Source organism: Haemaphysalis longicornis, unplaced genomic scaffold (genome assembly GCF_048455015.1).
Source record: "Haemaphysalis longicornis isolate Haplotype H1 unplaced genomic scaffold, Haemaphysalis longicornis Haplotype H1 scaffold_2, whole genome shotgun sequence".
In the NCBI taxonomy this organism is placed as follows: Eukaryota; Metazoa; Arthropoda; class Arachnida; order Ixodida; family Ixodidae; genus Haemaphysalis; species Haemaphysalis longicornis.
The window spans coordinates 71,996,856-72,022,804 of NW_027526295.1; the positions used below are offsets into that span (position 1 = coordinate 71,996,856).

General features: G+C 45.9%; 1 protein-coding gene across 1 annotated transcript in view; it reads right to left on the reverse strand.

The window, feature by feature from the left end:
* LOC144168060 (endothelin-converting enzyme homolog) overlaps positions 1 to 25,949 on the reverse strand; it is a 95,425-nt gene that overhangs the window by 9,456 nt on the left and 60,020 nt on the right. The window contains exons 5-11 of the mRNA XM_077697146.1: positions 24,830 to 25,000; positions 17,460 to 17,543; positions 15,297 to 15,406; positions 7,997 to 8,249; positions 5,122 to 5,220; positions 3,016 to 3,093; positions 1,021 to 1,133 (exon numbers count right to left, since the gene is read on the reverse strand). Coding sequence (XP_077553272.1) covers positions 1,021 to 1,133; positions 3,016 to 3,093; positions 5,122 to 5,220; positions 7,997 to 8,249; positions 15,297 to 15,406; positions 17,460 to 17,543; positions 24,830 to 25,000 — 908 coding nt within the window. The remainder of the gene's footprint in view (positions 1 to 1,020; positions 1,134 to 3,015; positions 3,094 to 5,121; positions 5,221 to 7,996; positions 8,250 to 15,296; positions 15,407 to 17,459; positions 17,544 to 24,829; positions 25,001 to 25,949) is intronic.

A 25,949-nucleotide genomic window follows, 5' to 3' on the forward strand; every position in this document is an offset into this window, starting at 1 on the left:
ATGCTGAATTTCTAAAAAAAAAAACACTTTTTTGCTGAAGTATACTGAATTTCTGAAACGTACTCTGATAACGATTCAACACATTCTTCTTCTAATTTTTGCAGCGTAAGTGATAATGACAGACGGAATAAATACCGAGCGGCTTACAAAAAATATGGTTTTACAATGAACACTTCCAAGGGATGTTGTTATGCGGTTGTTTTTTAACTTCGTCTTTTCCCGCTGTTTATTTCTACGGTGAACAAAAATGTATTCTATGTTGCGGTTCCCCTCAAATATTCAGTAATCATTAATTCTCACGGTCACAAGTTTGCAGGCACGTAAACATATATAGCTTCCCACTCACTGTCCAGATATAGAAAATTGCTGTGGTTTAGCTTTGGTTAACCCTAGTTGATAGCGAAAGCTTCACTGCCATGACTAGGTCTATTGTCGGGGTGTGGTCAAGGTGGGGTTTCGCAGTGATGTACAGACATGTTTGCAATGAATACACTGCTTATGGATAATTTTTTTCCACCTCACGGTGTTGTTTACGCCTCGCCGCTGCACGAGCGACCACAGGTGGATGTTCGTCCTTCTCCATCGCACACGGCTTTGAGCCGCACATGGCCTCCTGGCGTTTATTTGTCCCGCACGCTTATCGCTGCGGCGGAGGCCTCCTCGCCTTCCTACGCCAGGTGGCGACACTGGTTCCGCGCACGTCTCCGTTCCCTCCTCGCCTATCTCTCCCTTGTAGCCTATGTCTTCCCGCCATCGGGCCGCTGCTCCGTGCCGGGCGCTTGCGGAAGGGGGCTTGACCTCCAAATCTCAAGGTCAGAACTGGTCACCCCGCGAAGGCTGCCCGAGGTAGCGTAGTGTAGCTTTCGTTACACAAACCACAATTAGAGGGCAGTGGACCTAAACAATAAGCAGAACCAATAACAAGCGCAATGTATAATGCTGCGCAAGTAACGTACGGCACGCATTAGAGCAGAAGATTTGTCGAAATATTCGTGCGAATGTCATTCGCGTATCGTATACCTTTTGTCGGATTCGATGTACTTCTTCCGTGTGTTCCAGTGGGATGCCACGAAGGCGCTTAGGTTTATTATGGTGTCAATGGGGGTTGTCGCACCTTCCAACGCCCCTTTAACCTGAAAATGGAGAACATTGGCCTTTTTTTATCACGCTCAAGATGGGCAAAGCAACAACCATGAGAAGCAATTCGGAATCAGCCTATTCGGCTTTGCTATCGTGGCGCAGATGAAACTTAATCTTTAAGCGCAATAACACAATTTGTTGAAAATGTGGACTTATACGGAAACCCATTAATGCGCACCTGTCACGAAAGCCGGAAAGGAGTATTTCAGCTGGGCTTTAATTTATTACAGGGCAATACCTAGCACCTGTGTGATCTAATTTTACTCCTATTCAATTTTAGTTTAGTTTCAATTCAGAGTACTTTCATTTCAATGCAATTGCAATTTCATTTAAAGATAAAACACGCCAAAAGCCCACGTGCGTGGTATTCAGTAAGCTAATGCTGCAAAAATATTGGAACTCAAACTAACATAAAACAATGCCAACGCGAAATCATTTACTCTCCTCGTCACCGTAGCGTGTTTAGGGCCACTGAGCACAAGTCGTTCGCGGTCCTTTTTGCGAAAAGAGCAAACACGTTGTAAATAGCCATAAAAAATGGCCGCGTATCTGATCCTTTCGTTGCAAAGACAATGGTCGACTTGCACCCTTGCCAAGTAAATGTCTCCCTTTTGTTTCCCGCTCACCTCTCATTCTGTTCCTCTCCCGTCTCGTTCCTCTCAAGATAATACGCTAGATGTTTACTGAAGTCAATTTAAATTTACCGCGGTCCACTGCTCCAAGTCGGGTGTCACGATGCCAGCGCTGACGTACGGTGGAGACACGCGTGAATTGAGACACCCTACATTTATAGAACCACGTTGCCTTAGTCCACGAGCGTTCCAAGCGGAACGTAGAACTTATATAGTGGTACCTTCCGTTGCTGTTACCGTTTAATTTCATGAAAAGCTGCCAGGGGCTATAATAGCGCGGGCAACCCCAGGCGAAGATTTTGTGCAGTTGAAGTAGTATTTTACATGCTATCGCAAAAACCAATTATCAATGATTTTTTTAATAAAGGAACACTGCAAACATCCCTTATGTATTGCTTTTCTGCCTCGTATTTGCGTAATGTCTTCTTCTTGTTGTACAATGTTGGCAAGTATGAACATTGCCACCGGACGTACACGTTTTGATTTGGTTGTGGGCATATTAGACTACTGCGCAGCTTTGGTTTCACTTTGGCCGGGTGGCTGAATCGAGTCACAGACAGACAGACAGACGACAGACAGACAGACAGACCAAAATGTCTGCGATTAGGTAGCCCAAGAAAGACTATCGTCTTTTTAAAAAGACCCCCTACAATCGGCCTGTGTTCGAAAGTCGCATACATCCGGAAGCTGGACCACTCTAGCAAGAGATCTCCCGGTATATGCTTGTGGCCAGCTATCGTTAGCCACATCCACTGAATTTCGGAACTTCTTTGCTTTCTATGCTCGCCAGCCGGCAGGGTGGCTCAAGACCCCCACTGACAGTTCTCAGAATGGAATGAAGGTCTCTCTCCGTGTACCTGCGCTGCACGGATCGCCACACTGCCACACCATTACCAAGCAGAGTCATGGTCTCATGGCATGGGTAGTACGCTGTCGTGCCGTTTCCGGCCTGGTTCTCGGCCATATCGATGGCAAAATCCGGAATGAAGTTTCAAGATTTTGTGCAAGTAATTAGTAGGCACAAAGTCCATATTTCCTCCCGGGGGGTTGAATAGATGCCAAGGAATTTTAAAGCACATTGTTGGTAGTTCTTAGCGCAGCTATATTAGTGAAAAATTTTAAGATTTACGTTTATTCACTCTGTACGGTACGGAAAGAACTTTATTTCACAAGCCCAGCCTGTAGTAGGCCCAACTCCTAGTAAGAGGTGAAATTTAAATATGTGCGATTTCTGAGAACTCACCTGAGCAGCGTATTTGGTGGCGTACGGATGGTATGACAAATGGGAAGGAAATGTTGTGTGCAGGTTGATGTTCTTCGCCTGTAACCCAGAAATCATTGTTAAACGTGTGGTGCATTTGACGGGGCTGGCACTACCATGCTTATTGTTAGGAATAGTAAGGAAGCACATCAGGGAAAGCACAATACACAGTCAAGATCTTCAAGGGCCTTTCTCTGAGAAAAAAAGTAACAATTCAATTCGGGGAATATAAAAGCCCAGCAAAACCTTGAGAAATGATAGGATTGTGAATGCGTACGTATTACTAGACGTTGCGGCAACGCCATTGCGGCTAAAGAGCTTTGGATTGAAAAGTAAGCGTCCGTGAATACGTCAGCGCACTTTTAGTTCTATTCTTTGTATTTGTTGGTTTCTTATGTTACCATTTAACCAATTATGTACAGTTATGCCGTCGTAACGATAAAATGTTTAAATGTTGTTAATTCTTTTTCTTGCAAATGCAGGTCGTTCCAGGGTTGGTAATTTTTCTGGATGTTTTTGACCATCCGTCGGCCATCTGATTGAAGCTGTGTTATGTTTGTCTTAATATTGTGGGAGTGATGTATAAACTGCGCATTTCTAATTTGTTTATTTTTATTTTTGTAGTTTTACATTAAAAAAATTCCTTTCGACCAATTAATTACCTCCATTCATGCTACTTTAAGGATTCAATTTGGGAAGTTCGCCGGCTGTGCATTTTTGGGCAAATGCAGAGCGTTGCATGATTGGAGCTGTTTGGGTACTCGGCAAAGCTTGCGAAGCATTAACAAACGTAGCACATAAGGAACTGACCGGGTATAAGGCACATGAAACCACTTGCGCTGACTGTGGTGGGTGTTTCCTTTCGAACGTCACAACACAACATACACGTTCAGCACAAACGGGATAGTGTTCGGTCTGCGTGAAAGCAGCCCAGTGAAATTCTCCGCACGTTCCAGCAATCATCATAACAGAATATTCTTCCCAGATAACTGATGATCCGAAATTCAACCACTAAGCTAGCAACTCAACTGTCGGCTGGCCTGCATACGTTATCCTAATAATCCGCCGGATCCTGTCATAGCCTAAGGGGTTACAAAAGCATTTCTCATATATATCCGCAGACGCCACTCGTCAGTCACTGAAATCCTTGCGCCCGAAATTTCCCCTCCTCCATAAACTGAGTTCAAGGTCTTCCGGTACTTATTATGCCCTTCGGTAACCACCCTGCATTTACTCCTCCGGGCGCCACTCCTCTGCTTGACATATATTCCCTGCGTAAGACCCCCTGCCCTGAACCGATGGGAATTATTTCGCATATTCCGGCTCAGCACTGCCGCAGGTTACGGGGTTGAGACAAGACCAAAGAAAACGCTGTTCTCTAAAGATGCACTTCTATGTTCCCAGGAACTCTCAAAGACAAAACTTTTGCGAGTACAAATGTCTCTAGCAACCTGCAGGAAACATCTGAACGAGTTGGGCTGCTACTTACACGTCAGGAAAACTCATCCGTATATGTGCCTGGAGTTCAACACGACCACGTTATCATATCGGATATTGGGGAAATTAAAAGAAAGATTAATGTGATTGGTCAAGGCCACATCATTTTGAGCGGTTTGATATCAAACGAAATGAATTTGCCCGTTAATAACCACGGGTGTACGCACCTTTCTTTTGAATATCACGGTTTCGCTTGATTTTTTTGCTTACTATAAACGTACTCCACCTAAGGAGCTTATAGTCGAATTTTCTGCCCAAACCGCCAAAAATGCGCTTTTGAAAACCACAATTTGCGCGAATCGTATTACTCTATACATCAACCTAATTCCAGCGCTGTTATTCGTAACAAACCCAGTAAATTGTATGACTGACTGACTGATTGCTGTTTCCGAAATCTTGAGGTCTCATGATTCATAATTGTTAAAATTAGAACAAAATTGTTATGGATACCACCAAAAACGTTACAACTAAAGGGAGGAAATCTCTATAGGGTTAGTTTGAATGGATGGAAAACAAATTAGCATTTATTGCATGACTTTTTCCTGCAACTTTCTTTCGCTTACGATCTCTAAAAAAGCACAAACAACTAACCTTCACGCGGAAGATGTTTACTGCCCAGCTGTCGAAGCTCTTCATATTAGCGACACGATCTGAGAGCATTCTCCGCAAGTCTTCCAAGACGATGTCAGCCTGCGAAAAGAAATACGTACGCTTGGAACGCAACGTATACCTTTCCCAATACAAACAAGCGTGATCCGCCACTACTACCAACGAATTTCACAGCATGCCTCCCATGTGTCGGATGAACCGAAAAAGCATAATAGCAGGTGATGTCGAGTCCCACTTCGCAACACACCATCGCTATGCACTACACCGCAGCATTAGAATGCGGAATTCTAATTTGAAGGTGTTATCACCGACCGCGAAAACTTGCCGCCGTCGTCGGCAGCGGCAACCCAACTGGTAAAGAAGTTGTCACGGCTGTAAAGCGCAAATACTTGAATAAAAAAATGGCCGCATATCTGCTCCTTTCGTTGCAAATGTCGACGAAAGACGATCGTCGACTGGCGCCCATGCCATGTAAATGCCTCCTTTCTCTTTCCGCTCACCTGTCATGCTGTTGCTCTCCCGTCTCGTTCCTCCAAAGATAACACGCTAGAGGTTTGCTCAAGTCAATTTAAAGTTACCGCGTTCTACTGCTCCAAGTTGGGTGCCTCGATGCCAGCGCTGCCATACAGCGGAGACGCGCGCGAATCTTGGGACCCTACTACAGCCTTTATAGAACCACGTTGCCTTACTCCACAAGCGTTCCAAGAAGAACGTAGAACCTATCTAGTGGAACCTTTCGTTGCTGTTGCCGTTTGATTTCTTTAAATGCCGCCAGGAGCTATAGCAGCTCGGGCAGCAGCTGGCGACGATTTTTCGCAGTTGTAGTACTTCATTTGCTATCGCCAAAACCAAACATTCATTAATTTTTTAATAAAGGAACACTGCAAATATCACTTATGTATTGCTTTTCTGCCTCATATTTGCGCACTGTCCTGTTCTTGTCCTACATGAACATTGTCACCGGACTTACACGTTTAGATTTGGCTGTGGGTATAAAGACTACTGCGCAGCTGTTGTTTCCCTTTGGCCGGGTGTCTGAATCGAGTCACAGACAGACAGACAGACAGACCACAATTTCTACAATTAAGTAGCCCAAGAAAGACTCTCGTCTTTAGAAAACGTTAGATTCGCGTGGCATTTTTACCCGCATTTCCAGGGCAGGATCCGTGTGCGTTACTATACACTTGATTGCGTTACTATACACTATACACTTGATACTATACACCCTGCAGGAGGGGTTATAGTTTATATGTGACGGCACGTGAATACAACAGCTACACGCGGAGGAGAGATCTGACTGCGGAAGCTGCTGCATGAATTAAAGCCGGCCTGTCTTTCTGAGCTACTGGCGTCCCAAGACGAAGAAACGAAAGTCAAGAAAGAGACGTACAGTCGGCAAAACGCTTGTATATAACGCGCGAGCGACGTGCTCTGGACTGCGCGGGAGACATCTAGTGATCACGTCTGGTCTGAGACCAGTAGAATGTGAGCATGCGCGACCCGCATCAGTGTGATGATGGCTGTTTCCCTTGTCGCTGTGCCCGCGTAGCCTTGGCTTCCGTACCTTCTTTCGGCGTGAGAAGCGCTGCCTGCGCTGCCGGGCCGGAAAACAATGGTGGAGATTAGCGACTGTTAATACAGCGTTGGCTGCGTTTAATAACGTGCGACGCTGAATATTCATGGCGCCCTAGGCAATTGAGACAGTTTTTTTATTCTGTATGCGAGAAAACGAACAATCGCCGAAAACGCATCGCTGCTTGTGTTCTAGAGTGACTAGACATTCCGTGGACTAGACATAGGTCTGTGATCGCTCGCACAGTGCATTAAGTATTGTGGCGTTAGCCCGTCAGCAGTGACTTGCAAATCCGAGTGCTGAAACTGGATAGTAGCGCACGCGGTAATCATGCAGCGTATTGGCCGAACGATGACGCAATGAACAGCTGTGTGCCAAAGCTAATGCAGACGAAAAACTTGCACATCGCGCGCTAAGGCGGGTAATCTCCGCTCTTGTTTCCCGGCCCGGTAGCGCAGGCATGCAGCGCTTATTACGGTCAAATAAGGTGCGGAAGCCAAGGCGACGGGCACAGCGAGGAGAGACACAGCCATCGCGTTCATACGGGCCGCGCATGCTCACATTCTACATATCTCAAACCAAGCTTTATCACTAGGCGTCTCCTTCGCAGTCCGGAGCACGCCACTCGGGCGTTATAGACAACCCTTTGGCCGACGGTACACACGACACTAAAGTAAATAACTCTGGTAATCGGTGGGCCTTCGCCTTCAGAGCAGGCACCGAGGTTAAAGTTTGTGAAGAATTTTGTGGCATCATTTCTCCACGGCGGCGAATAAAATTACATTTTGCTTTGAATGGAATTGCAATGAGACAAGTGGGAGGTGAGAAGTTGGGCTGCAGAAATACTTGTTAGGGAATGTTCGTTCATTAACGCAATTTATTCGGCATTTCTATGCATAAAGCTATTTTCAATAAACGGAAACACTGAGTAAGCAATCTATTGGGGCAGAAAACGGTGAAGAGTGTATTTGTTGAGTCCTATCAAGAAATTTTCGCGCTCTTTGTAGTACTCTCGAAAGCTGCTTTCAGCCAGCCGGTACAAATTATTTGTAATTAGACATTTGTGGTAGACGGCAGCCTACGCAGGAATAGCCCTCCTTAGGAATGATTTATTGGCAACAATAGTTTTGCAAATGATCAATGTGGGGGCACCCAAAGCGCCCCATTTCAACTGTGCACTTGCACAGATCGTAAAATTTATTTCCTGCAAGCTCAGCAACTAGTTGGCAAGATTACATTTGGCAGCGGAAGCGCCTACTGCAGCCAATGAACGCTTACACCCACCGTGAGCTCTCGGAAGACAGAAGAGTTGTGGAAGCCTCTCTCGAACGCCACAATCAAAAGGCTTGGGAGAAGTCGGTCGATTAGGCGCAGACAGAGCCGCCACTTGGGTGGGCCGGCGACGGTGCCGACGCCACGAAAAGGCTTCAGAGCAGCTGTGGCGTAGAGGGCCATCTCCCAGAAGGCCTCCTTGCCTTTGAGGAATGGTGACAAGTAGACGGTAGCATGGAAGCCAATGTATCGGAAGACAGCATCCCTACGAGCGCAAGCCGGACAACAAAAAGACCGCCTATCATCTCCTGCACCGTTCCCCTCACCAATATTCAAAGTTCTGAGGCGTGCGTTGTATTGTATCGATCAAAACAGCAAAACAAAGAGCTGCGATAAGAAGTACCCGGCACAGCGCGAAGGATTACAGAAGGAATGCAACGTTCCCAGAGTAATTAAAGATGAACTTTTTGCTTACCACAGGGTAGAGGCACAATGCTGCCACTGTTTCAACCACTCTGTACAGCATTGCAGCCGGGCAGTACAAAAACAGCCACACAGCTTCCGTTTGCTTCGTGTTGGGGAGCTGTTTTGTTGCACCATCTAACTACACTTATGCACAGTATCTACTATAGCTTTGGGTATTTGTGACAATTCATAACGTCGCACATGGAAGAAAACCAATATGATTGAATGACATAAAGGGAAGCAAGGCAGTAGGCTTTTCGATAACAAACCGACTGAGGCTGATGAGCCGTGGAGGCAAAAAAAGAGCGTTTTTGGTTTCTCTTGGGAAACTTGCATTTCAATACACTTCAGCAGCTTGCGAATATTTTTAGGCAACACAAATATGCTGTTCTCTCCACTTGGGTTCTTGTGAACGACTTTTTCTGTACATATGTACATTAAAATAATTTCCCGGTTGGGGTGCTTAAGAACTAATTGAGGGGACTTCCTTTTCAAGAGAGAACTCACAAATTGATTCAGCAAATAGGAAACATGCATGCGCCATAACACTACAAAGGCTTTAAAAACAAGTGCTACGCATAAAACCTTTTATTCCCTATTTTCACTATGGATTAAAATTTTTATTCAACCTAATATGTTGCTTTTATCCAACCTTTGCTGAAGACGTATTCGATATAAATTTTGACAAAGGTAAAATGTGTAACCAAAAAAACAAAATCTCGACATTATATCGTAAGAACTTTGTTTTTTGAGAATCTAATCCCAACATCACATTGTTTTCTTCCAGCACAATTTTTCTTTCCAAATGTGAAAACGATCCGTGGTAAATTCAGCCTACCTTTCTCCGCTGTATCCCTCCCTCTGGAATAATATTCCGCTTGAAATAAAAGAACTAACGCTCGGCTCCCTTCAAAATACAATGGACAATGTTTGCAGCCACCGAGTTATTTTCCAAATGCACTATTAATCTGCATTTAGTTTTTCGACAACGTCCTCAGCTCTCACTGCAACTTTTTTTTACTGGGTTGTGCTACATTACAAATAACTTCTAACGTATCCTCACATTCTCTGATATTGCTTAGCGCCCGCTGATGTTACTCTCCTATTTAGAAACAGTATTTCCTCACTGTTTCCTTCCTCCTAAACAACGAGCATTGGAGGTTCCGCCTGCGGTTTCTAACCTGTGACAATCAGAGTTACTGGATATAGACAGTTGCGAAACTCCCCATAGCCCCCATGTATCGAAAGCCGGTCTTCGGTTGCCCCCCTGCGCCGGGGCAAGCACGGGGAAAGTTGACTAGCCTGTCGTCTGTCAGAGGACGTTGAAGCAGTACTCAAGCTGGTACTCAAGTGCTTGCGGCTGCTGCCGTAAGTCATAAAAAGAAAAGCCGCAAAAACAAATAAATTTTACGTAATTATTGTGTTTTAATTTAAAAAGCAATCTTTAATTTACAGAATAATTTTGAATAATTATAGTTTAGCGAAGTTCCGTTTTTATCTCCTAGGTGCCGCGCGCGTCGACTTGCCCCTTAGCTTCCACGGAGTGGGGGGGCTAGCGCCGTCCGTATTCTGAAGCGGAGTTTCGCAACTGTCTATATTGAGTAACTCTGGTGACAATAGACCTTATGCGAAATTGCTTGGTGATCTAGCAACACTGATGCAAACAAGACTTTCCGCCATATTGGTACGGGCGCCGATCGGGAAGTCTCGTATTGTTTACTGTGGAAGAGTAGGTGACGGTAACGAGTTATGGCTCAAACTGGAAGGCGCTTTCCAGCCCCCGACCGCGGATTATGGACGAAGGACTTGTCAGGGCTGCCGACTGTGTCTGAGGACTTATAGCACTCGGGGTGCCGCGCCAAAGACTCATCCGAGCGGCAGCGGAGCAGGGCATGCCGCCTAGCCACCCGAGGCGCATTGCTCGCCTTCATCGGTGCGGACAAACACGTGCGACTCGCAGTAAGTAAATCCTTCTTTGCTTTTTCTTGACGCGAGTTAACTGGTAGGAGCATTTGTATAGCACTTTGTTCACCGTTGTTTACCATGCAAATGCGTAGCGGGGACCCTGTTGCAGTAACCCTGAAAGAGGAAAGCGACAATCGCCAGACCGTGCCGCTACTGGGTGTGTTAGTTATTTTCAAATGCTGTACATCGAATTTACGGGATGATTTTTGGCGAAGACGTTTACGGAAAGGTTGCGGCCGTTTTCCGTGACCGTCGTCTGCCCGCGCGTTTGCCGCAAAGCAATCACGCTTTGCGGCGAAGTCAACTACAAACGTGCACATACACCTTGATTTTTCTCTTTTTGTGCGTGTTTTCATTATTTATTGCGCATGTTCTGCCGAAAAAATCCGAAAAAATTTGTTTGTGTGACTGTCTTCTCCTTTTTGGTGGTGGGGTGGTTGTGTTTGTTTCTAAAGCGCATGTTTTTGGTGTGCCCGAACAGATAATACAGTAAAACCTCGTTAGCTCGAACTCACTGAACTAAAAGGTGTTTTTTTTTAATTCGATGGGTCATCGGTATAGCCCGAATGTTTACCTGTTTATCTCGAAAGGTTTTGGAAGTGAGTTCCAGATAGTCATAATATTGCTTGCCTAAGTTGTGAGGAACATGATTATGCTGGCACTGGTATAATTTATAAAATTTAAAATTTATAAACCCCACCCACGGTGGGGTTTATAAATTTTAAACTTCCTTCTCTTGAAAATACATTAACAAAGCATGCAGCGATACTTGCACGCTCGAACTTGAAAAATAATTTTGACATCATTGCTGTTTGAGGTGTCGATTATTGCACTTGCAACAGTGTTAAGCAAGACACAAAATCTGGTCATTTTTTAGTCTGTTTCTTGCGGCCACTGCTTTCTGCTCTGTCCCTTTACTATAAACTGTAGCGGACTAGTCCTGTTCTTCACTGAGTGCTATTTACTGTTACCCTCGCTGTTCTTGCAGGTTGCGCCCCATCCATGTGCTCAGCATCTACTTTCGCTCCCAGAAGAAAAGTGGCCGGCCCTATGTTGTGTGCCTCACCTTTGAGACGGGCAGTGGGGCGATTGTGGAGGCAGCGTGCGAGTGCCCGGCGGGTTGCAGTGGAGCATGGAGTCATATCCTGGCTGCTGTGCATCTACTCGCCCTTTTGCAAGCCGAAAGTTTTAAGAGGCGCCACCGGAGCTTGCGTGCACTGAGCTGCCACAACAGTGGGGACGTCCGAGACAGCAGGGCATCAAGCCAGCGAGTGTCCAAGACATTTACTGGAGACGCCCGCGAGAAAATGGCCCCTCCCTTCCCTTGCCAATGCGTCTGTTCGATGCACGTCGAGTACACGAGCAATGCGAGCAGCAACAAAGCGCCGTGCAGGCGCTTGGGAGACCTTGGTAGCCTTGGGAATGGGCTTTTTGCCGCACTTTTACTGGCCTCAGCCCCCACAGGGACAGAAACAAGGACCATGGCATGGCACCTAACGGGTCACCTATGAGCTACCAGCAAGCATTCATGCCACATTACGCCGTGGTCATCTCGCGAGCACGCAGAGGCTGGGCAACGTCGTGTTTACTAGACCGCGGCATGCAGGGGTGCGCGAATGCTTCCCTTTGTTCCATTTATATCCACAGTTTGGTATACTGCACGCGCTATAAATCAGCGAAGTAGTTTAATTTACTGGGATTTTCACTGTGGAAACAAAAAAAGCACTCAAGCTGATGCGCGGCGGCCTGATGCAACTCTGACCGTTTTCTTTTTTCTTTTTTTTGAATAAAACTTGAAAATTGTCTCAGATACCTACATAAATGACCACTATCATTACGTCGGAGGCATGCATGCAGAATGTGACAAACTAGAGGAGTGATTGTGTATTTTAGTCGCAAAATATTCGACAGTAAATACATCGTGGCTGTAATGACAATGGCCAACAAGTTAACTTGACTTAACAACAAACCTTTCAGCCAGGCAAATCGGGAACCAAGTGCAAAAGCTCGAATTTTCCACCGTTAGATCATCATAAAACAGTGTACGCCACTTCTGCAACGACACGCAGCTAAATGCAACGGAGCGTGCGCGCCTGCCACAGAGGAAATTTTCAACTGCGCCGTGGCGGCGTAGTGCGGCAAGAAAAGTTTGTTTACAGCCCTAGATAAGATAAAGGCTTGTGTAAGGGCTAAGCGGTACCATTTAACAATGAAATGAAGCGGGCGCAGAGCCACAGGGACGAGTGAAGAAACAGCCTAATTTTGGCAACGTGTGGTGCTGTTATCCCGGTCGAGCGCCGCTATCAGTCGCATGAATAGGTGGCGCACGCTCAGGCCACATACATTTAGAATACAAAGGCTGGACCACAGAACTGCGCACGAAGCTGTATTTTTCATCCAGACAGCTACTACGGAATCCCGCGCTTAGGGAACCGACGACAAATATTCGCTCCCAGCGCACCGCGCCCAACGTGTCCCAAAGGTTGCTAGCGCCGGCATAGTTCGCGTCAGAAAGTTCGTTCAAGAGCGTGAAACTTCACGTACCTTTTCTCCATTTGGACCGGTATTTCCGCATTGCGTGCACTGCGGCACGAAGCAATGCTCCGACATTGTAGTCCATCACCAAGAGCGGTCAATGCCCGCTTTCTACGTTTTGCTTATTGATTTCGGTTTCAAACGACCGTACCAAAATGGCGGACCTAGTTATTGGAGTCGACGTGAGATGGCGGGGCGCATTTTGCATAGGGTCTATTGTCCTTACTTGTCAATTGTCAATTACTGTGTCAATTGATTGCGCTGAAATACGAACTGGACTATTGTGTCAACAATTGTCATTTACTGTCATGCTTTTGCACTGTTTTCAATACATTTGAATTTGAAATTCGGGAGAGAGAAGAAGAGAGAGAAAGACGCTTTCGCCAACTATGCACAGGAACCGCCTTAGTCCTCACGTTTTCAAGCCGTCGCCGCAAGTTGCCTTTGTTCTTTACCGGCACTTTTTGGGGTTAGCCATTGTTTGTGGGATGTATTTGTAGTACTGTGTATGGCTGCACAGTTCCAAATAATGTGATCTAGTAGGATGGTACGTGTTGAGCAAGTAGGGGGTGGTGTGTCAAGACCTCTGTAAGGTCCACTTATGAGATTAGCGGCCAGGCGCCCGGGCTGCGCGAGGGAACCCGTCACTCTGTCTGGTGGCCCAGCACTGTAGACTCTACGCTGCAGCCGTCGCCAATTCGTCACGGCGCACACGGGAGACGGATTGTCTGGCCCACCGCATACCACAGGGATAATCCCCCATTGAGAAAGCAGACGGCGCCGCCGGATTCCGGGAACCGTCTGCGTGACACGCGGAGGTGGCGGGATTACCGGCGTCGAAGCGCACGCCGCGCAAGACACCATTGTTAACGCGCCCCGGCCGGCACAGTGCACAGTCACCGCCTTTCGCCCTCACCCCGCGGGGTCGCGCGCACCTGCTCGTCTGCGAGCGTGCCGTTGACCCGAAGATGGCGGCGCCTCATTGAATATTCCGTGGCGTGCTGAGTGACAGCTGTCTACGTGAATTTTGGCACTCCCTTACGCGTGCACGAACGCTACAGGGGCGTTCCCGAGAGAGGGTGATCTCGAGGTTTTATAAGGCTGAACTTGGCCGTTGGAAATCGTTCTTGTCTGAGCGCCGAGCTGGGCACTTCCCGGCGGAACAAGGAGTCTCGACCGTTTAAGCTAGGTTGGGATTTGTGAGCCCCCTAGGATAAAGGTTAGGATCGTGTCGGAAGTTTAGGGTGCAGCGCCGTACCGGGCAACTAGACGGATCCTGCGGCGAGAAAGGGTCTCGGCCGTCGTTTCTCGAGCGGTTTGTGTACGCTCCGAGAATAGAAGAGTTAGACGAAGTTGAGGAGCTCGAGTGATTTGTGCGCACTCGGAGCTAGCGTCTAGCTGAAGTTTGAAGTTTTTCCTTTTTCTACTCATGTACCCAGTTTTCCTACTGTAAATAGCTGTATATAAACTCCTTGTTTCATTTAATAGACCTCAACGCCTAGATTTCGTCAATTCGACCGCCATCTCCAAGAACTTCAACACCATCGCCCTGCCAGGCTCCTGCCAAATCAACCGGAGCACGTGCGATTGGGTTCCTGATCAACACCGGACTTCGGGGAAACGTACCACAACCGTCTTTACTACCTCCCTATTCCTTATGTAGTCTAGCTGTAGTATCCAAGGCTCCTTTTATAGCTTTTCCTAAGGCGGCTTCGTGTCCTGTGATGGTGTCAGTGGGCTTTGACAGTTTTCTTCTGATCGCGAGGTAGTCTTTCAGTTTAGTTGCTGTCAGGACCGCGAGCGTTTGGTTTGGTTCGAGGTTTGCCGGAGGCGGGGCTACAGCTTCTCGGGAAAGCTGATTAGGTTTCTCGTTACCTGTCATCCCTTCGTGTCCAGGTTTCCAGTACGCTGTTAGTCCGCTTTATCCTATCGTTGATGACCGTTGCAGTTAGTGCGGGTGTTCCATAAATATGGGACGAGAATTGCACGAGAACTAAAAGTGGAGTATCGCCCCAAGGCTGTGGTGTTTGTCGAAGTAAACTGTAAATTTTTTTTGTACAAGCTTCTCCCATTTCATTAAAATTATCTACGCTCCGGAGAAGAACGCAGGAATATGGCTGTGATATTTTGCGCAAACTCACTGTTGATGCCTTGTGTACCTGATAATTTTGATGCAGCAGTTATCACCAAGTTTGTTGTACTGAAGCGGCAGTGCCCTTTACCTAGCTGAAAGGATGCTTAAAATAGGTGTGAACAGAGAATACTTCTGCTCCTTTCGTGCCTCAAAGTGAAAGCATACCTTGAAGGATTAAGAGCACTTAAGGGAGAATATCCATTTTGCACTTACGGCATTGATTTTAGCATGGAAGACAGCGCTTCAAATAGGTTGGGGTTCTTCAGAATGAAGGGATAACTGGGAGCCATGTAGTTTTCTGTGCCGTTCATTGCACGAAGAAGCTGGAAGGACACACAAAAAACAATCTTAGAACCAGATAGAAAAAAATTGTAGGCTGCAAGAAGAGACGCTCCCCAACTCAATAAACACAGGTAAGCTGTGACGCCTAACCAAGGTGTTCAAATCGAATTCATTCGTTCATATGTAGTTTTGGAAAACGATCACATAGCGTGAAAAGCTGGTCGTGAAAGTCGCTCTTCTCTCTCGTGAAACATAGGTGGGCAGTGTTGAGTGTATAGTGTTAACTTTGTCAAAAAAAAGCAATATTTGAAGGCAGGTTGTCTAGGATGCCAGTTTGAGCAGTTTGGCGCATCCATAAATATACCACAACAATAAACGTTAACGTAACCTTCAAAAGTTTACTACGTTGTCTATAAACAAAGCCATTTCTCAGTGCGTCTCGTGCAGTACTTGTTAGTCCTCGGTGTTAATGCTTTACTGCTGTTATTAGTGCTAGTACTTGGGTGCCGAAATTCTCGCAGAAAAGCGCCACCTGGTGATATTGTGAAAAACCCAGCGGTGAGATGCCTGGATACTCCTTCTCGCCATCAGAGAGGGGTCTAGTAGGAACCGCCCGACACCCAGCGGCGGATTAGGTCAAGGAACAGAAAAAGCACACCCAAAACACTGGGTGACGAAAGTTGAGCTTCGCTTTAAAAAGGTCCCAACATTTGTCGCGCGAGCAGTGTAACGGCGAAAAACTGAATTGAATTCAGTCAACTTCCATTGCATTCGTTATGTAGTAGGGAGTGTTCAGGATCCAGAAGCAGAGTAATTTGGAATCAGTGAAGTTATTGAACTCCCTGAACAGGATATCCTGTTGACAACATTGGGCAACATATAATAGCATCTATTGCATAGCACCTTTCTGCAAAACTTCTTCACTGATCTTACAACAGGGTTGCGCCATCTGCACGACAAAGTATGCGTTATTTTGCGTCCATTTCTGTGAAAAGTACCTTTTAAAAGGTGTTACAGTTACTAGCCCAACACCAAGCATTACTTAAGTTCATCGCTGATTTTAAGAGTCGGAGATTTACATCTTCTCAACCTCTGACCCTTCATTAGAGGAGGAGGAAACCGATGGTTTGTTTTTGCAGAAATTATAAAGACATTCCACTTATCCCAGCTGGTGTGCGAGTATGGCCTTTTTAAGTACGCATCGTAGCTTACCCTTCATCTTTGTCATTTTTTGTTGCGGCACCACAATTTTGTTATACTAGCCACATCTTGTGGAAAAGATACTGAAAATCTAGGAAGTGATCAGTTCAAACTGTATGTAAATATTAAAAGTTATTGAAGATTAAGAATCTTGTTTGACTGGAGTAGTTTGACTGTCTGCTCTATGCAGCTGCTCTCAGCTATTTCTGCGGAGGTCGAGTACATCCAATTCAGGTGAAGGCTACACAATATTTGCCTCAGTTCTCCAATCCAGGTATAAAGAGTGCTCACTTGTAAAGGCGCCCCTGGGCTGCTTGTTTGTCAGTGGAAGTTTGCACTTTTGAGTACAACGCTTCAGCTTTTTTCAAGTTGTTTATGGTGTTCAGTGCGTCGTTGAGGCAACTTGGAACAGCCAGCTTTCACAGAGGACAGTAAACCCATACTGTGCTCTCTATTCTGTACCATTAATAGAAACTTTATACCAAAAGAGTGATCAACTACCTAAACTGCACAATCCAAATCCTGAACAGATTTTTGTCAAGCTCTTTGTTGCACCTATTTAATGCCACGCTTCTAAGAAGGATCAACTTTTAAAAAGGGTTTAGAAATTCTGATACAAGATATGGTGATCGGCCAGGAATAGCTTCAGAAACCACCTTTTATCGAAGCCGCTGTTAATTCAATACGAATGTTAAGCCGATAAACAAAACTGTCAATCTATAAAAAACGTTTTTATGAAAATGAATGCTTTCTGTAAGCATGCTGAAAACGTTAAAATTCACCTAAGTTGTTTATTATGTAAATCCGTATAAAAGAAAACTGCGGGGCAAAAAACACCGTTGCGGTTATCATATCGGGATCAATATGCCTAAAAAGTTTTTTCCCCGTAAATACCGGGTAGAGCATGTTGACAGCCTCTTGCGTTACAAGGGAATAATCAGCCATCCGGTCGTAAATTGGTCGGTCTTGGGTTGAGACCTACAAAGATAAGAAGAGGGGAACTTACTTCTTTAGCAAATCACGCTAAATTATAGGTAGTCTTCCTCTTGAAGAGCTAGTCAGCTCGCCATTTTATTCCAACGTCTACTCGATTGGTTTAAATTGGGCTTATGGATACAGTTAAATAAAATATACAGACTTCTTTCATTTAGAAATATAGGCACTGAAGTTTGAGCTATGCACTACAAATAATATCGGCAATGAAACGTTCACATCAAACCACATTTTGTTCTTGTTCAATTACTAAGCATTGGACACCAAGTATTATTTCACAAATCCACTAGCTTAAGTTTTATTACGCCGTGCAACCGCTCCTTGCGTTTAAGCACATCCACTACACCTGTACTGTTTTGGTAAATAATATGCCTGAGCAAAACGAAAACTTAATCCAAATCTTTATCTGTGGACTTGGTTAGACGCATTATTTTATCAAATAACTGTAAATTACCCCGTGTCGACCAGATACTATGCCCTTCGCTGCCCGCATGAACTTCTTTACGGCATTCAAAACACACCACGCGAAAGAACACTAAATTTTGTGAACATTACATCTGCGTTTGCGCGCCAACCGAAGAAGGCTTTATAACCCAGCTTATGGTCAGATCTAGTTTTAAAGCATATACATATAGGTAATGTTATTAAATTCAAGATTGACAACATGGTTTTTGGAAGGTTTTTAAGAGGAATATGCCCGCGCAACATTCATGGAATCTGCAGAGGTCATAGGCTATAGAATTTTAGTTTGGAGGATATGATTTACAACAAAAATATTCCGCAACCATCTTCCGTGAAAATACAAGTATTTCCGTTCATAGTTTAACAGACACTAAAGGTCGATCCGTGTGCAGCACAAAACACAGTGGAGACAGTTTTTGAGGTGTCAGTATAACATTATGAACGCGTGTATTTCTCATGCAGAAACAAGAAGTGTTGCATGACCGCAACTTCTTGGCAATCGTTTTTCTTATATGTCTGAAAGATACGTCACATGATACAGGGGGAGACACCATGGGGCTATAAACTATAAATACCTTAACAGAAGTTTTGACGATATCTAAAGAGGGGACAAAGTTCCGGCGCTTTTTCTATCACTCTGTGTATGAAAAGGGAGCAGAAATAATGAATAAACGATTTAGGGTTAGAGCGCTAGTTTGGGATACAAGGTCAAACTGGACATCGAATGTAATTAGCACCGCGATGTTCACAACGTTTGGAGTGATTAAACGTCAATGTATTGTGTTTGGTGGGGAATTCTCTATTATATCTCATGGGTGGGGATTCTCCTCATGACTGTAACGCCCCGATTCTTCAAGCCTTTCTGAAGGTCGGCATTTTCGTTTTGTAAAACTGGCTCAGAGATCACACAGCGCGAGCTGGTGGGCTACGTTGGCGTGTGTCCCTGATGTCCACATTGACCATTCCAGTTAGAGCGAGAAGCTTTTCGCCCTGCTGCTGGTTATTTACAACGACAGAAATTCTGCAGTAATTTGTTTTAGCACTGTGAGATTTTTTGCACTATTTTTGTTTTTGCACGATATGAAAAGAAAGCTAGAATAATTGTCTGGCAGCCGAAAACTGAAGGTGTGTAGCAGGAGAAATGATACTCAGATGCGGCCGCTTTTCTGGAACCAATCAGGGATTTGAGAAGGGCTTCACTATTCCATATGGCATAGGAAAAAAGCAAGGAACTAGGGTACTTTCTCGAAGGCTTGGCATTAGGCTAGTTGGTTGTGTTCCAACATCTTAAAGCTCGGAGGTGCGCTGCCTGAAAGGAAAACGTGCGACGAACAGGGGAAAAAACACAGCAACAGACGAGGTGAGGCACAACATAAAAACTGTGATCATGAGAAGGGGGGAGTGAAAGACCAAAACACACACACACACACACACACACACACACACGCACACGCACACACACACACACACACACACACACACACACACACACACGCACGCACGCACTCCAAAAACATACATCATCATCATCATCATCATCATCACCAGCCTATCTACGCCCACTGCAGGGCAAAGGCCTCTCCCATTATTCTCCAATTACCTCGGTCCTGTGCCAACTGTGACCAATTTATCCCCGCAAACTTCTTGATCTCATCTGCCCATCTAACTTTCTGCCGCCCCCTGCAACGCTTGCCTTCTCTAGGGATCCACTCTGTTACCCTTAATGACCAGCGGTTATCTTGCCTTCGCATTACATGCCCTGCCCACGTCCATTTCTTCTTCTTAATTTCTACTAATATGTCTTTAAGTTGAACCCTCTTAGTGAGCCTCCAAGTTTCTGCCCCGTAGGTGAGTACCGGTAAGATGCAGCTGTCATACACTTTCTTCTTCAGCGACAATGGTAGGCTGCTATTCATTATCTGAGAATGTCTGCCATATGCACCCCACCCCATTCTGATCCTTCTAATTATCTCTGCCTCATGGTTGGGATCTGGGGTCACAACTTGGCCCAAGTAGATATATTCGCTTACCACTTCCACTGCCTCGCCACCTATCTCAAACTGCTGTGCTGTCCCGAGGTTATTGATCATTACTTTAGTTTTCTGCATAAATATTTTCAGGCCCACGGTTCTACTCTGTTCATCCAGTGCGGAAAGCATGCTTTGCAATTCGTCCCCCGAGTTACTTAGCAAGGCAACGTCATCAGCAAATCTGAGGTTACTGAGGTATTCTCCATTAACCCTTACTCCTACCTGTTCCCAATCTAACGTTCTGAATACTTCTTGTAAGCATGCTGTGAATAACATTGGAGAGATTGTGTCTCCTTGTCTGACACCCTTCCTTATATGTATTTTACTGCTCTCCCTATGGAGGATGATGGTAGCTGTAGACCCATTGTAGATATCCTCTAGTATTCTTACATAATGCTCATCTGCCCCCTGGTTCCGTAATGTCTGAATGACTGCTAGGGTTTCGACCGAGTCAAATGCTTTCTCATAATACATGAAGGCTATATATAGGGGTTCAGTATACTCAGCGCACTTCTCTATCACCTGATTGATCGTGTGAATATGGTCCATTGTTGAATAACCTTTACGGAACCCTGCTTGTTCTTTAGGTTGACTGAAATTTAAAGTTGCAGAGATGCGGTTAGCGATTACCTTGGTAAATACCTTGTAGACGACTGACAGTAAGCTGATCGGCCTGTAATTTTTCAGGTCCTTCATGTCGCCTTTCTTAAGGATTAGGAAATTCTGATGAAAAAAATACAATTTGTTGATAAACGCAAGACGCGACATGGTTTCCTTATCTACAAAACCAATTTCATGTGTCGAAAGCCGTATTGAAGGGGCGCACGCGCGCAGCACGAGCCCCTCTAATTCGGCTTTCGACGCGTGAAATAGGACGCGTGCGTAAAAATAGCCAAACACAAAGTGACTCGGGTTAGAGTGCTCTTGCAAGCGTAACAAAGTTCTCTACTTGTTAGCCCTGGACATGCGCAAGGCATTTGATAATGTAAATCAAGAAGGCATTCTACGCGAACTTGCGCTTGCCTTCGCCAGCCAGAAAGCACAGAACCGGATTAGGAATTTCCTCGAACTCAGGCCGATTCGCCTCAACCACAAAGGCTATCAAACCTGGTAACCCTCAACATTCTATTTGGATAGAGGAGTCCCCCAAGGATCTATTCTCGGACCTATCCTCTTCAACCTCGCCATGAATCGGATCGCAAGAACACTTTAACAAGACACCGATTATCCTGACTGCCGATTATCCTGACCACATGATCATTCAAGCGGAGCTTCAATCGGCTGCACTCAGCCTAGAAAAATCCCTTTCTGACTTCAGCCTTCACCTATCTGCACAAAAGACAATTTCTCAGTGTGGATGGCCGCACCGCAACAAATCCAGCATTCCAGATACCATTGCAGATAGGTGACTCCACCATTCAGTCCAAAAATGGGAAAATCCGTTTACTCGGAATACAAGTAGGTAGCTGCAATAGTCCAAACGCGTGGATACGGCAACTTCGTTCCACATGGCGCCCTACACTCCACCTCATTACTCGGATGCCCAACAAATACGGAGGAGTGACCCAACGGACCTGCCTCACACTCGGCAGAGCCATAGGCCTCGGTAGACTGACGTACGGGTTCCCTGCATATGAATTTAGCACTCGTCACGTCAAGGATCTCCAGATACTGTACAGGTCTCTTGTTCGTGCTGTCACGGGCCTTCCTCGTCACACCCCAATAACTACCCTTGAACAAGCCCTGCCTTTACCTCCGCTTAATATATTGACCGAAGAAACGCAAGCACGGCACCGACATAGGCTTGAACTCACTCAAAAGGGCTATAAGCTACAGAAATGGGACCAACTCGATAGCAAGTCGGATTTGGACACGCTTCCATCTCTGCTTCCCCCCTGGGAAAGGCCAGCGGTTGGAATTATAAGAAAGCGGCCGATTCCACGCATTCGACATGAGGCCCGTGAACAGCTTATCAGCAAACTGAGCGCAGAACGCTTGCAAGATGAGTTGGACATCTTCACAGATGCTGCCGTAATGGGTAATGAGGCGGGAGTGGCATGGCGATGCCCAGACCTTCCGCTTCTCAATGGATCAAATCGTGTATTTAATCATTTCGGGCTAGTGGAAGAAGCGGAATTGCTTGGTATCTTCGGCGCCCTTCGAAGACTTCAGGAGCAGGAACCCCAACTCACTGCTCATAGTACCACTCGCTTTAGGATCATCACCGACTCGCACGTGGCCCTTCAAGAGCTGAACAAGTCGTACAGTCGCAGTGGCGTTGCTAATCAGATTATTTCACTAATTAAAACGCTACAGAAGAAAAACCTGGAAATTAGATTGGCTTGGACACCTGGCAATTCCACCAGTGCTGTTGGGAATCGGGAGGCACACGACGCTGCCCGGGAGAGTCTTCAGTCTCTTTCACCTCCCACTGACCCACACTCGCACGAAGAGCGACTCCAATACCTGGCACCAACAGCGTCGCCAACTGCACACTGAGAGCCGTAGGCGACTACACGATGCGTCTCCGCCTGGCTTCTTATCCCTCATAAGCGGACTGTCAAGATCGGCTGAAATTTTCGCAAACAAAGCCCACGCGAACGTGGCCTACACCCCGGACATTCTTAGGAAATAGCACTTTCCAAACGTCACTTGGTCGGCCTTCTGCCCGTTTTGTGACACGGACACCATTCCGAACTTGTGTCACCTAATCTGGAGGTGTCCTGCCTTCCCCAAAGGACGTGATACACTGATCCAGAAATTCACCCCGCCATCTTCAGAGCAAGATCACCTCGACCTACTTAGATCGGACCCCTCCGCGCTTGAGTGTGTGGCGAACTACGCGATTGTGAGTGGCCTGTTCAAGGCAGTGTGATGCGTGTTTCTAATCTATGTGCCCGGACACAGGTGTGGAAGGAGCTAGGGATATAGCCATGACTTGAACATTGAACAGTGATCTTTTAACTATAAACTTTTTTTTTCTCCTGACCCAATCCCAACCAGGGCCTACGGCCTCCTGCTCAATAAAGCCATTCATTCATTCATTAACAGTTTTCTGTGTGTTTTCAGTGAGTGTGAGGGAGTTATAACAAAAGTCGTCTTTCTGCGTTGGATGCGCGCAGTGTTCCCTCTGCAGATGCATGCGCCATCAGCCATAATAAAAACTCAGGGTATGTAACGTTCTATCGGAGCACAGCTGCCTGTATCAGCAGTAATGTTATTCGATGCTCTATCCTATCCCTTCAAAGCAGTGATTAAACTCAAAATATTAATTTATCACACTTTCTAGGACAAGCTACAACTCAACTTGTCCTACAACTTGTCCTACAACTTGTCCTAAAACAACTTGTCCTACAACTGTAGGACAAGCTACAGCTCAAGGCATAATTTGATTTCCTATACGTAATGAATGATGAAATAATGTTCTCAGCTCCATAAGGATACTCGCAGGCGGGTTAGGATATAAGCTGCTAGCAGATCAGAAAAGGCCAATAAAAGGCAAGGTGATGCTTTTATATTCTGGGGAAAGGTCCCCCGATTGCTTAGACTTAATAACAGCGAAGCTGTTGAGCAAATCATTTGTCTTTGGTGCCCGCAGTTAAAAATACAAAAAATTCTGAGCACTAATGCAAGAGTGCCTCGAGCGCTCGTTCGTCAAGCATATGGACTTACGGAGATTGGCACACACACACACACACACACACACACACACACACACACACACACACACACACACACACACACACACACACACACACACACACACACACACACACACACACACACACACACACACACACACACACACACACACACACACACACACACACACACACACACACACACACACACACACACAAAAAAAACTCCAGCATTTGCCGCGTTCCTTGAGCACACGTTCGTTAAGCCAAGCATACGCACTTAAGGAGATGGCCAACATTGGCCACAAGAAAACTCCGGCGTTCCCTGTATCGTGGCAACGCTTGCTCAGAACGAGACACATCATAACGTCACCCCTCGTTTGTTCATCTTCGTATCGTCGTGCGCATGCGCTCTGTATCTTAGAAGAGCCGCGACTTAGACGTCGAAACTGCTGTAGGTGATTATTGAGTCTTCATGGTCCGGCCGCAGTTAATTCGCACGATCGAGAAAGAGGCCACGCTTGGAGAGGCTCGGCGTGCAAAGCATCCGCTAGAGACGATATGTCGCGCTTGCAGAGTGGAGTACGAAAACGTCGAGCAAAACGACGAGCTCACTCTGGCCTTGCTCAACATAAGGTCATTGAAATGCTATGCCGCTGGCGTCAACCACGACACCACAATGATACTAAAAACTCAAATTTCTTCTTGTGAGTGATCACCTACAACAGCTTCGACATTCAAGTCCAGCGCGTGAGGGCAAGCTTTCCTGAATTTGGTTTTTTTTTTAATTTTCTTCATACTGTACTTCCGTCGAAACAAGTTCTGAGCCGTTATTTATTGTGAAAGCAGAGTTGTCCAGATGGGCCTTTGCTTCCATTGTAGTTCTTTCGTGTTTCTTCGCCACCACCACTCAAGTAATTTAATTGCAAAAAGGACTTCTAAATTTCTCCTCGGCTTTTGTCATTGAAGACAAGACCAGGTTGACATTTTGGAACTGCGCAGTGATATAAGTAAAGGCGGCGTTGTTGCATGTCTGATCCCATGACGGCCAGTCCTGTTGCCTTTGTTTCTGTAGTAGGTTTCACTCCCTGAAGCTCCCTTGGCAGAATACCCATTGTCAGTGCGTAGCTGCCCTCACCTTTGCTAGTTGCAACGCCACAGCGGCAATGCCATCACATAAGTCTCTCCTTTCCTCGTCTTCCGGTGCGACCGCCTGGAGGTAGGTGCAAGCAAGGTCCGAAACCTCAGTCCCACGGGTGTCAACGACAGCAGCGTCTTGAGGGCTCATTAAGACGTCTCCGTCGTCAAGCTGAAAAGAAAGACAGGCGTGAAAATGTGACGAGTTTGCAGTAGAATGGTGAGTGGCACAAATTGCGTTTCGAACAAGGTGAGTGCATGATGTGGGCGGTTATTCTAGCTATATGTTACCGTTTTTTCCACTTTAAACATTGTTATGAGTCGCATGGGTGTCTTCGTATTCTTAAGATTTTAGCACGAAAGTGTTTTATGCACGGGTACAGCAAGATCTCACTGACGTCGTATCCGTCACGGAAGTGGCGTCGCAGAAAAGGTGCCATAGACGCAGCGGCGCCCGGATTCGAGCCCACAAAGTCTTTCGCCTCTCGCCACAACGGGAGGTACCTGGCGCTCTGCCCACTGCGCTATGAACAGAGACATGAGCAGCTCTACGAACGCGCTCTATGTCCTTTCCTATCACTCCTTCAGATGGGGCTGCCGTCTGGGAGAGGCGAAGCGAAGTAGCGCATCATGACGCTAATGAGCGCCGACAGTTGGCGCCTCGATGCCCGCGCCTTCGTGCAAAAGACCCCCAATCAAGTTAACAATAAATCTTCTGGCTACCATCTCAGGCAAACGATACGGCACACTCCAAAAGTAAGAACGATGGTGAGCAACCTTTCCTGTACCAGTCAACTGAAATATTAAATAAATTGGGAGAAAAATTAAACTTCGACGCCAGTGAACTTACGTTTAAAAAACAGGTCAAAGAAGTGTTACTTAAGCAAAACGCTTGCAATACTGATATATAATTAAGGGTTTGAAATATCTGTCTACATGTTCTCCTAAAGGTACAAATTAAAAACAATTACAAACAAAAATACATTCATACAGTAGTGTAACTGATGAAATTTCATGATTACGAATTACTGCGTTTATGTGTACACTGTGATCCTTCTGTGAATTTTAGACCTATGCTTTGTGTAATACATAGACTTTCCTTTGTGCTGTTTCTCTATTAC